The sequence below is a fragment of the Gracilinanus agilis genome, chromosome 2, assembly GCF_016433145.1.
Source record: "Gracilinanus agilis isolate LMUSP501 chromosome 2, AgileGrace, whole genome shotgun sequence".
NCBI lineage: Eukaryota > Metazoa > Chordata > Mammalia > Didelphimorphia > Didelphidae > Gracilinanus > Gracilinanus agilis.
The window spans coordinates 572,912,027-572,925,052 of record NC_058131.1 but is presented as its reverse complement, the minus strand read 5'-3'; the positions used below and the strand labels follow the sequence as shown (position 1 = coordinate 572,925,052).

The window sequence follows — 13,026 nt, the reverse complement described above, 5'->3', positions numbered from 1 at the left end:
TCTTCATTCTCTGCTCATGTCTTCTACAGTTTTGTACGTAATAAATTATAATTATGCACAGAACATTCAATTCCAATAAGTCCCCCTAGTCTTTACCAGACATAGGGCAGCCTCATTGCCATCCCAAAGGCCCACAAGATACTACCATATTCCTTCAAAAGGCATACCAGATTTTCCAACCCCTCTGTCCTGGATTACCTCATTAATATTGTTCTCCATCTTCCTCTTAAAGGTCTCAGTTTGTCTCAGACTATTGGAACTATGGTTTAAGTTGTTTTGTGTTGTGTTGCCGATAAAACAGTTGGTTCTCATCAAGGGAAAAATTTGGCAAATAGCATCCCATGTTCCTCCAGGAATACTTTATCACCTTCCACCCCTCCCAAGTTCTTACTGCTTAAGGATCCATCATGCAAGGTTTAGCCTGCTGTTTTTGTTTCTCTCAGGAATCAGGGAAGTTTGTCACTTTCATTGTTATGCCCTTATAGTTATATAATATACATTTTTGTATGTGTATTTATGTATGTATGAATATATATATATATTAGTCACATGCTGATATCAGTCATTGGCATCAGAAAGCTGTGAGTGCAACAAAAGAGACTGCTCATGTGGTGTTGGAATACTAAGTGTTTTCTTCTCTGGGCCAATGTAGTCCTCAACTGGAGTTCACATGCAACCTTCCTGGACTCCAGACTTCCAGAGCATGTTTCATCATGAGTCCTTTGGAGTTGTTGTAGGTCGTTGTATTGACCACAGAGTTCCTGTCTTTCACAGTTGATTTTCTTTATAATAGTGTTGTTCCTTTGTAGGTTATTCATCTGCGTCTGCAAATTTCATTTTGCTTCAGTTCATACAAATCTTCTCAGATTTTTCTGAAATTGTCCCCTTTAGCATTTTCTTATAGCAAAATAGTATTCCATTGCATTCATATACCATAATTTGTTTGTTTTTTTAAACCCTAAACCTTCTGTCTGAAAATCTATTCTAAGACAGAAGATCAGCAAGGGCTAGGCAATCAGGGTTAAGTGACTTACCCAAGGACACCTAACTAGGAAGTTTCTGAGGTCAGACTTGAATCCACATCCTCCAGATTCCAGGCCTGGCTCTCAATCCACTATGCTAGTTGCCCACTCCTCCCTTAAAATTTTTTTAAATTTATTAAAATTTTTTTTTCCATTTACCATAACTCGTTTATACCACAATTGATAGATACCTCCTCAATTTTGATTTCTTTGTCAGCGTGAACAAGCTGCTATGTTTTATACATATGTCCTTTTCCCTTTTCTTTGATCTCTTTGCTATATAGACCTAGAAGTGATATTGCTGGATCAAAAGATATACATAGTTTATAGTGAGATTGCTGGATCAAAATATATGCATAGTTTAATAACTTAGGGGATATCATTCCAAATTGCTTTCCAGAATGACTGGACACTGCTCCACTAACAGTGCATTAATATTCTTTGCTCATTCATCCTTCTTCCATATAGCAATCTTTCAAATACATGATGCTTCTAGAGATCATGTCTTCCCAGGTCTTCTTTATTCTCTTCCCATGGCTGACATTTACATTTTTTAAATCCTCATTTCTTTCACCTGACCCATACGAAATGTTCTCAGATTCTCTCGCTCCCTTGGTTATCTTACTCTGGATATATTCCAGTTAGTCATTGTCTCTCCTAAAATAGGATTCCCAAAGCTAAATATATGCCTCCAGCTGTGGTCTGACCATGATAGAGTTCAGTGGGGCTCTCACTTCCCTCCTGTTAAACACAGTGCTTCAGTGACTGGAACCAAAAATCGCATGGAATTTTTTGGAGCTGCCATGAGTGTGTGTCTTGGTAATTTGAATCTAATTGTGTTTCTTGAGTTTTATATTCCCCCTACTTATTATGCTCTTCATAGAAGGGATATACACTTTTGAGAAATTAGTCTTTAAAGAATTTGCCTTTCTAGTTTTCTGTTAATGGATGTTTGTATCTTACAGATTCTTTCTATGACACATTCCACACCATGGCTGACATGATGTATTTCTGCCAGATGCTGGCAGTTGTTGAAATCATCAATGCCTTACTTAGAGTCACTCGGTCACCAGTGATCCCCACCTTGATCCAGGTAGTGTGCAGATGGCCTGAAGGGTTATGGGTAGAAGATTTCACTGGTTACCTTACTGTTTGCATATAATTTTCTGTTTACAAATGGAGAGGGTTAGTTAAGCATGGAGAAAATCATATCTTGGGAAATTTTCCAAAGAGTTTTGCCGTCTTGGGTGCCTTTCATGATTGACAACTCACTCTTGGAGACAGGAAGCACTTTGTTAGAGCTGAAAAGAAGACAATAGCTATTGTCTTTTTTAATTCATGTGCTTTAGATTGAAGCATACTTTTTTTACTTTATTTTATTTGTGTTTTTATTTTGGGATTTTGGGTTTATATGAGTATTCTCTCACACAACATGACCAATATGGAAATATATTTTGGTATCTGCATCATATATGTATAAGCCAGATCAAATTGATTACCATCTCAGAGAGAGAGGAGAAAAAGGAAAGGGGGAGAAAATTTCCATCTCATAAAAGGTATGTTAAAATTTGTTACTAGGTCTAATTGGGGAAAAATAAAATATGTTGTTAATACAAGTGCTTTAATTTGTTTGGATACTCCATATCTATTGGAACCCTCCACACCTTAGCAGATGGTTGCTTTCATAACTTGCTCTGAGTTAAAAATTCCATCTGTTCACCTTCTAGCCTTTGGCTTGCCTTGTCCTGGGATGACAGTTTGTTCCTATGCCCATGCTCAAAGCCGTTTTGGCCTTGTAAAACCTGCCAGAGTTTGAGATCCCTCGACATGGTGTCTGAGAAGTTGTGTCACCTCTGGGCCGTAGTGGAGCATCAAAGGATGGCTTCAGGGAAGAATGAATACAACATATCCCAAAAGTCTTAATGCAGTTTTTGTTATTCACATGTTTTTCAATCATGTCCAACTCTTGGTAACCCCATTTAGCATTTTCTTGGCAAAAATACTGGAGTGGTTTACCATTACCTTCTTCCAGCTCATTTTTTACAGAGGAAACTGAGGCACATTTGAACTTGGGGAGATGAGCCTTCCTGACTCCAGAGCTGGTATTCTACTGCATCACCTGCTGCTCTAAAGCAGTTTTAGGTTTTAATAAATAGCTTTAAATTGCACAGGGACTTTTGAGTATGCTCCTTGTATATGGAGCAGAAAATTAGGACATTTTCTCAGTTTTTTCTCCGTAGGCATAAAGTATGTACAAAAAGACTTTTATTAGAAATAATAACATTCATACCTGCTAGCACTGGGAGGGAGAACAGAAGGGAGGGAGGGAGGAAGATAGGTTCAATCACATAACTTAGGAAGATTTGTGTGGAAATTTGTTATTACATGTAATTGGCAAAAATAAAAATATAAATACAAAAAGGTAAAAAAAATTACAACATCCAGTGTTTTCCTATCCCTACATGAAAATAAGTGAGCAGATTTTTGAAGTGTTCCCATTTTAATTTTGCCTCAACAAAAATAATGCTTTCCTTTTCTTTGGGACTCAACCACCTTCAAGTAAGGCCAGGGCAGTTGCTTTTGCCATTGAGTGCATTGGTTTTTCAGATTCTGTACACACTTTCTCCTTTGTGACACACACAGCTTCACACACTTTGTGAGAAATGTGCAACCTTAGGCCATGAATTTTGCCCTTTTTTGGGGGTGAGGGACCACCAAGAATACCACCTATAGGAGGATAGCTGAGGACAAGGTTGTACTTGGGGTGGTCTGTTCTGGACCTTTTGCACTTCTCACATGTAATACTGTTTAGCCCCAAGGTCAAATGGTGGTCAAATGTTTAAGCTAATTTAGATAACTCCCCTTAGAAAGAGACTGTTGGCTGGGCTAATAGAGCACTGGACTAAAGTTAAGATATCTGAATTAAAACCCAAATTTGAGTCTCAGCTAGCTGAGTGGCACTGGATAAGTTCCTTAGCCACTGTCTTCTTTTTCCTAGAAATAGGATAATATTTGTACTGGGCAACTCACTCATGTGAAGAAAGTACTTTGTAAGCCTTGAAGCTGAACCATTATTGGTGTACTCAGTGACACTATAAATAGGACATGCTATTTTGTTTTTGACAGACGGCATTATTAAGGTAGATCTTTCACAGTTAAGTCAAAGGAGCCAGGATTGTTCATGCCTAGGGAATGCAGAGGCCAGATGTACTATGACAAGTTGGTACCATGATAGAGGGGCAGAGTGGGGTAGGTTAGACAGGGTCCTTTCTAGGTGGTCATTTGAGGAAGGGGAGGAGTAAAAAACTTAATTTTCAGCCACAGTGATTGGGGTTGGTGATGCAGAGGCAGTGTGGAACCAGGGTGGAATCGCTGCTGGCCTTGGAAATAAGGTTGCCTTTCTATCACAATGGGTGACTTTAGATACTTTGACTTTTCCTGGTACTGGAGTTATGATTTGGATAGGTGATCTCAAGTTCCTTTAGTTGCCATTAATCACTGGAGTTAAATTGTTGCTGCAGATACCACTCATATAACCTTGGTGGGAGTGGGAAGGGGGAGGAATTCTATGTCTGTGTGGGTGGTTGTTTTTTTTTTTAACTTCCAATTTTTCTTTCTTTGACAGTTCTTTGGCAGAAATGTAATTTTATTTGTCGTCATTGGCAGCTTGGAAGAAATGCAAAGCAAAGCTGTGGTTTTCTTTGTATTTTATCTGTGGAGTGCCATTGAGATATTCAGGTGTGTTGGATTCTGGTATTAGATGTAGAAATGGACAAACTTGTTTTTAAAATGCTACCCAGAAACTCATCCTCCACCCAAAGCAGTTCTCCCAGGATGGTGCAGAGTACTATTAACACATAGTCAGTATTTATTGGAATACATGAACAAAAGATTGGCATGTGACTGCTCTTGCTTCCCACCCCATTTTCATTTCAGTTAAGCCAAAGATCTGAGATGGCTCCACCTGGAGCCTTGTGGAAGCTGTGGCAGGTTTAATATGATCTTTTTTGGGATACGAACTCCCACATGGAGAAAAAACAATTTCACAATTGAAAATGCACCTCCCTCTTTTCATTGCAGGAGGATGGGAAACTATGGATGTGGAATGTTGCTCATACTTTCAGACCAGCCGGACCAGTTCAAATGAGATGATAATTATAAAGCTCTTAGTTAGCATAGTACTTGGCTGATAGTAAGCACTATATAAATATTAGCAATGATGATGATGATGATGATATAGGTTGATTCTGCTTAAGTCTTTTCCTCTCTCTTTTATCCCTTTTGTTCCAAGACCATCTTGATGGGGAAAGAGAGAAGTCTATATTAGGAAAGGAATGTTATAATAAAAGGACAGGCATCAATAAAAATAAGATGAAAGCCTAAAAAAGAAATGTCTTCAGAAGCACAATTGCATTCCAAGAGGGCTGATGAGACCTGGAGTCAGGGAGCTGAATTCCTATGGAGTTAGCTGGGGAGGGTATCCTGGAAAAGTTAGTGGCACTTATTTTCTTATCTCCATAGAAGGGTCAGAAATTTAAGGGGTGATGATTCCCTAACAGTGTTCTGTTTGTAGCCTGGCAATGAGTCATCCCTTGGATTTATACATAACCAAGGCTGGGTGGAGCATCTTATGCAGATCATTCAAATTGCCACACTCTTCCTCTTCTTTTCTTTTCCTTCTTCTCTCCCTTTCACTGATTTAAAGCACGAATTATGAATTCTTGTCTTCTTTTTGTCATGCCTGAGGATAAGAGGCTGGTTTGATAACTGCTACTTCTTTTTTCCATGAGTACTCAATATGATGATGATGTCATTTTTTTAGTTCTATCCAACTCTTGGTGACCCCATTTAAGGTCTTCTTGGCAAAGATACTGGAATGCTTTGCCATTTTCTTTTCCAGCTCATTTTACAGGTGGGGAAAGTGAGGCCAACAAGATTAAGTGACTTGCCCCAGGTTACACAGCTGGTAAGTGTCTGAGCCTGGATTTGAAATCAAGTCTTCCAGACTCCAGGCTCAGCACTCTTATCTGCTATAGCACTTAGCTGCCCCTTCTCAATATAGCCTTATTCTTATATGGAGTAACTAGACTGGTAGATGAGGGAAATGCTAGAACTCTAAGATTTTTGAATTTCAGCAGGGCATTTGATAATTTCTCATAATGACCATGTAGATAGAGAGATATGGTCTAGATAATAGCATAGTTGGGTAGATTCATAATAATGATTTATTAATGAATTGCTGTCAGCTCTGGGAAGTTTTGTCATTACACAGGCATTTATCCTCATTACTTTCCTTTTGAACATTTTTACCAATTGCTTGATAGTCAGAGAAAGCAATATTTAGAATCTACATAAAACAACTAAGCTGGGTGATATAGCTAATATGTTGGTTGACAAAATAAATCATCATTGAGAAAGTCTTAAGAATGAAAGATGGGACCAAACTAACCAAGTAAAACTTAGCAATGAGAAATATAAAGTCTTGTTACTGCTGCTGCTATTGTTGAGTCATTTCAATTGTGTCCAACTCTTCATGACTCCATTGGGGTTTTTTTGGGAGGCAAAGATAGTGGAATGGTTTGCCAATTCCTTCTCCAGCTCATTTTACAGGTGAGGAAATTGAGGTAAGCAGGGTTAAGTCACTTGCCCAGAGCTACACAGCTAGTAAGTGTCAGAGGCCAGATTTGAACTCAGGAAAATGAATCTCTGACTTCAGGCATGTGACTCTATCCACTGTGCCACTTCACTGTCCATAAAGTCCTGCTGTTTTTAGGTTAAAAAATTCAGCCTTAGAATTATAGAATATAGGAAGCCTAACATTGTAATAATTCATGTTTCAAAGGCCTGGTAGATAAATGCATATCAAATTGTCATTTGTGGGGTGTAGATGCCAGAGGTGACTTAGGGTTGTAGTGATAAAAATATAACATCTTAAACAAGGGAGGTAACAATTTTACTTTTCTTTCAGCTAGACAGAACATAAATGGAAGCTTCATACTTTTAAGTTGGATACTAACAAATGAGCACAGAATGTGAAATAGGACTCAAAACAGTGTCGTAGGAGGAATGGTTAAAGGAAGTAGAGCTGATTAGCCTGGAAAAAGGAAGGCATTTGAAAGGCTCTTGTGGTAGGGGTTGGGGAAAGATCAGATTTAAATTCAGTGAAGCTGTAGAGGACAGACTTAACAAGTCTGAACTCTCTTTAATTTTGGAAGACTTTACAAGCAGCTGTCCAAAAATAAAATGGGCTGACTTGTGAGGTAAAGATGTTGCTCCCTCTTCCCCATCATTTTAAATATTCAAGAGATTGGAAGACTTAGCTGGTAGGAATGTTGAAGGGATTTTGTACAGGATGAGAAGGTAGACTTCATGAATTTTTGAGGCCCCTTCCAACTCTTAGTATTCAGTGGTTCTTTAATAGGAGGTAGTACAGATAATATCCTTAATATAATGTTGGGGTTGGAAGAAGGCAATTTACTTTTTTGGGTTTTAAGTTTGGACTAGTAGAAAAATGAATTTTTATCCCTGGGAAATCTCAAACGGGATAAAAATTGTGCTGTAGAAAATAATACACACACATATACGCACATATGATTGACACATGACTTTATACATTTTAAAGGGACAATGAGCCTTGAGATTTTGTGACCTTTTAAAAAAACTGGTTTTTTGTTTGCAATAGGTATCCATTCTACATGCTTGCTTGCATCGACATAGAGTGGAAATTACTCACGTGGATCCGATACTCCATCTGGATTCCTTTATATCCTCTGGGATGTTTGGCAGAAGGTAATTTTTAGGAATTCTGGGTTTTCTTTACCAGTTATCCAGGAGCCTAGTTTAGTTTCAGTTCATTTTTGAAATGAGAAAACTTGAGAGACTGAAGTGAAGTGATTCAAGTCACACAGAGAACTAAATTTCTCAGTTAGGACTAGATCCCCAGATATCTTGATTTCCAGATTAGACCATATTCCATTTGGTAATTGGTGATTGGTTACTATGAGGGCAGAACTATCAGGTATGGAAACAGTGGGGAAAAATGAAAAATTAATAGGAATTATAATGGGACATTTTGGCAGTTTGCTTTCTAATGGATCAGGACTGACTGTGTGATGGTTGCAGAAACTGTTTGAACTAAAAAGCCTCAATGTTAACTGAAAATTTAGACTAATTCTAGAGATTGGTTCATTCAGAAGTGATGGGAGTAATTTCTATGCTAACTTGATTTCCTCTCTTTAGTGGCTTACATATGGAACTGGCAGCATTGATATGGAGGAAAGAACACTGATCTTAATTGTTAGGAAACCTACCTGCCATTAACTATGAGATTTTAATTTTTCAGCTGTGAAATTTTTAAGCCCCTAGACTATAGTTTTCCCATTTTCAGATAGGGACAATCTTGCCCTACCTGGTGAGGAAAGTAAGTGAAATTAACAATTCAGAAGTCTATAGAAGTGTATGAAGTATGTTTGTGTCTGGTTGCAGTGATATCATTTTGTAGATCCATTTCACTTTCTCTTAGGAAGACTTTTGATCCAGAACTTGGTGTATAAAATAAAAGTTGGAAATTTCTCTATCACAGGTGGTGATGTTCCTCCTATTAGTGCCAGACTTAGGACCTCTAATACTGGGAACCCCATTGTGGGTAGCTTAGCTATGGAATTATTTCATTGGCCATTGAAGTCTTTCTGTGTTGATGGCGTAGAGGGCCACTTTCAGTTGTGAAAATGGAAAAACAGGAAGAGAGGTAAACCTCTTGAAAGGGTGCTTAGAACAAATATAAAATCAGAATTTTCAGGGTAAAATACCAAATTTCTATCATATAAAACTACATTATTTGACAAGTTTAACTTTTTGCTTTCAGCTGTCTCGGTTATCCAGTCTATTCCAGTATTCAGTGAGACGGGGAAATTCAGCTTTATGTTGCCATATCCACTAAACATTACAGTCAAATTTTCATTCTTTCTTCAAATCTATCTTATAATATTATTTTTAGGTAAGTATTGCTTCATAGATGAACTATCTATACATTCTTACTAGATTGATGGAAGCTTAGTCTTCATTACCAGGCAGGCCTATCTTCAGAAACTTTTGCTAAAATGTACCTACCTTTGTCTTGTGATCCTATTCTGCCTTCACATCCATTTCAGGGGTAGCTATTTTTCTTTTTTAACCTTTACCTTTTGTCTTAGAATTGATACTAAGGCAGAACAGTGGTAAGGACTAGGCAATTGGGGTTAAGTGACTAGCCCTGGGTTACACAGTAGGAAGTATCTGAGGCCAGAACCTTCCATCTTCAGGTTTGGCTCTCTCTGTACCCACTGAGCTACCAATTGCCTCAGGGAACTGTAGGAAGGTAGTTAGGGATAGAGTAGATTTTTAGGGATTAGCTTTAAGAGGAAAAGAAGGGAATTTGGTTATAAAGATCTTTTTCCCAATTTGTTGCTTCCCTTCTAATTTTGGTAGCATTGGTTTTGTTTGTACAAAAACTTTTTAGTTTAATGTGTTCAAAATTATTTATTTTACATTTTGTGATTTTTTTCTAACTCTTGCTTGGTTTTAAAATCTTTTCTTTCCCAGAGATCTGACAAGTATACTATTCTATGCTCACCTAATTTACTTATAGTTTCCTTCTTTATATTCAAGTCATTCACCCATTCTCTTAGTATAGGGTATGAAATGTTGATCCAGGCCCAATCTCTCCCATATTGTTCTCCAATTTTCCCAGCAGTTTTTGTCAAATAATGGGTTTTTTGTCCCCAAAGCTGGGTTCTTTGGGTTTATCAAGGACTGTCTTGCTGAGGTCACTTACCCCTAGTCTATTCCACTGATCCTCTAAGGGAATTTGGATACAAGCTCTTGGAGAGGATTCTGAGGAGAGAGGGATTGTGGGAATTGTAATTAACTGGCAGTTTGCACTTTCTGCCCTGATCTTGTTTTATTATAGAACGTTGGTTACTATTTTTTAATACTCCTCTGCAGAAGATGTTCTCTCTACCTAGAGTAGTTACAGTAGTGTTCTCTATTCATCCAGAATTTGCTTATCTGTCACTTATTATCCAAAAAATAACCAGGGACAACCAGGAAAGAAGCCAAAGTGTTCTGGGCAGATGGCAGATATCACCATGGGTACTCAAACCCTTTTTCTGACAAGTGAGCTTATGTGGTTTCCCAATGTGGTTTCTTTACTTGTAATACATACAGCCCTATGATTCTCTTGTCCTCACAAAAATGCAAAATAATCTTTAAACCCAAGGTTTTAATGTTAATTAACCTAGTAGTAGTAATCCAGTAGGAAATAACCTCTTCATTTAATGGCCTAAAGCAGTGATGGGCAAACTACAGCCCATGGGCCAGATGGGGCCTCCGAAATGTTCTATCCAGCAAAGTGACATTATTCCTAATCTGACGAATACAATACAATGAGACTTTGAAAGAGTTGCCTTAGAAACAGACTGACAAATGAGCATTTCCTTTCCTTTGGCCCCCTCTTTAAAAAGTTTGCCCATCTCTGATCTAAAGTAATGGTTTTCAAATGTTTTGGTCTCAAAACACCTTTGTGCTCTTAAATATTATTGAGAACCTTGAAGACCTTTTGTTGTGTGGATTATATTGCTATTTTTGCTAAGTTAGGAACTAAAACTTGATCATTTAAAAATATTTAATTCATTAAAAATAAAAATAATAGACCCACTGAACATTTATATATATATGTATATATATATATATTTTTTTAAATGAAAATTAACATTTTCCAGACTACTCTTTGAGAACTACTAGGCATAATGGCTTTCAACTAGCACTTGCCAAGTACAGATGTGGGGAGGCACTGTGCCAGAAGCCAAGGGTTGTACTTTAGCCCTTCAGAATCACCCTGGTTGTAACTGCATTGATACCATTGTTCTGAATTCTAATCTTTGTACACTTATATTTTAGGACTGTTTGTAAATTTCCGTCACCTTTATAAACAACGAAGGCGGCGCTATGGACCCAGAAAGAGAAAAACCAACTAAAAGAACAGCAAATGGCTTACCAGATTAATCATAATCTTCAGTTCTTAATGGTTTTATCTACTATGCCAATACAAAGGCTTTTCTAAAGTTTAATAGTTTTAATTTTCAGTGATTCCACATCGCAGGTAACATTCCTCTACTTATTATACCACTTAACTACAGAACATGCATGACTGGCAACCCTCATGTTCAGCAACTAAAAGCAACTCCTAACTTTTACCATCCTAAGAATAATACATAATTCCTGCATATACTGTATAGTGACTGATGGCAGGAGGACTCACCCCAATCTCTACTTCCATCAGCCAGCCTACTATATTACTGAGCACTTAAAGGCAGAACTTTGGGCTGTGCTTTTTCTTAGTGGAGATTTCTCATTTTCAACAGTGACTTGTAAGGAAAAGCAAGATGGTACTGTACAGGAAACTGAAAACTAGAGTTGGGGCTCAGAGACCAAAAAAAAGCATGAATCTTAGGTTATTTGTTGAGTTTTACCACAAGGTCAATCTTTTGATAATCAGCTTAAGCCCAGCCACTGATAAACTATTATCTGAGCCATATTGGGGATAGCCTCTGTGGTATTAAAGCCTTTGCTGAACCTATGTCTTACCTCTTTATTGTTGGTGGTCCACCCTTTGCAATAGTTTTTATTGTGTGGGAGTTGGATGGAGAGAAAAGGGCTTGAAAGAATGATGAAATCAATCCTGGAACCATTTGCTGTTTCATCTTTGGTGGCTAAATGCAAGTAAACCTCTTGTTTGTTTTTCCTAAACTTCTGTTGAAATTTAAATAATTTTTAAAATTCATGCCATTAGCATGAACACTGAGTAAATTTAAGGCAATGCACAAGCATAAGATACTGGTCTACCTGTGTTCCCTTTATAGAGTCTACTCATTTGTCTATTTTTTGGGAAGGCCATAGCTGCCTTCATTCTACTGTGGTTACTGACTTTTTTTCATTTAAAATGGTAGCCTGATTGAGAAAACAAAGCTGGGAATTTGGCAGTCTGTTAGTTGGTGTCAGTAAGAGATTCTGGAAGGAAACATCCAACAAGGGTAGAAGGAATTTGAAAGAAAAAAGATCACTTGTTTTAAAGATGAATAGGGTTTTTCTCTGCTGCATTTTGAGTAAGCCACCTAGAAAGTCTGTTAGAAGAAACATTTGGAGAAAAGCATTCCAGGTATAGTCCTTTAGGCCTGTCATGAAACACAATCCATTGTTCCTGTCCAGGGATAACAATATAATACAGGAACTGTGAGCCCAGGATAGTTATCTTGGCTTGATATCAAAACCTAATTAGCATAAGGAAGGCATTTTTCCCTCTTAATTTATTCCTTGGTAGGGCAGTGTTTTGCATGCCTGCAGCTTCTCATCAACACTTCACTTGTTCATACTGACTTCTGACATGTTCTTTCAACATGAGTTCTTGTGAAATCAGGCATTTCAGTTTTGCAGTCAAGTAGTCTGCACTCTCAAGGAAAAAACTTCTTTTCTTCATGATTGTCATAGATCTTATACTGTCTCTGAGGAGGCAAAAGATGGTGGATTTCTATTAAAACAAACATTTACAGTCAAAACCCTTAGTCTCTTGTGGTATTTTATTCAGAATCCCAGAGATGGGAATATCAGCTTTTACCTCAGCGTGGAGGACTTACATTGCAGATTCAGCTGCTCTAATTTGGATTCACTCTAACTTTGGTTTTCATGAAACTTTCATCTAACACATACATTCTTTTATATTGGCCACAATGTTGCTTCCATTGGGAACTACAAAACTGATAGCAAACAGTGGGAAATATTGCTTTGCCCAGTTTCAGAGGCTCTGAATGCTGGGCATTGAAACAATTGAAAGAGATCAGAAATCATCCACTCCAAGGTTCCTACCCTCAAGTCTGTGAATTTAGCTTTTGAAAAAAATTTTTTGATAACTGTTTGAAAACATTTGGTTTCTTTTGTACACCTGTACATTTTATTTTATGCATTTAAAAGT

General features: G+C 37.6%; 1 protein-coding gene across 1 annotated transcript in view; it reads left to right on the top strand.

The window, feature by feature from the left end:
• HACD3 (3-hydroxyacyl-CoA dehydratase 3) overlaps window positions 1-11,637 on the top strand; it is a 35,103-nt gene extending 23,466 nt beyond the window's left edge. The window contains exons 7-11 of the mRNA XM_044662417.1: window positions 1,988-2,115; window positions 4,648-4,760; window positions 7,705-7,811; window positions 8,887-9,018; window positions 10,959-11,637. Of these exons, the coding sequence (XP_044518352.1) occupies window positions 1,988-2,115; window positions 4,648-4,760; window positions 7,705-7,811; window positions 8,887-9,018; window positions 10,959-11,035 (557 nt within the window). The 3' untranslated portion in view covers window positions 11,036-11,637. The remainder of the gene's footprint in view (window positions 1-1,987; window positions 2,116-4,647; window positions 4,761-7,704; window positions 7,812-8,886; window positions 9,019-10,958) is intronic.
• Window positions 11,638-13,026: the final 1,389 nt, after the last annotated feature.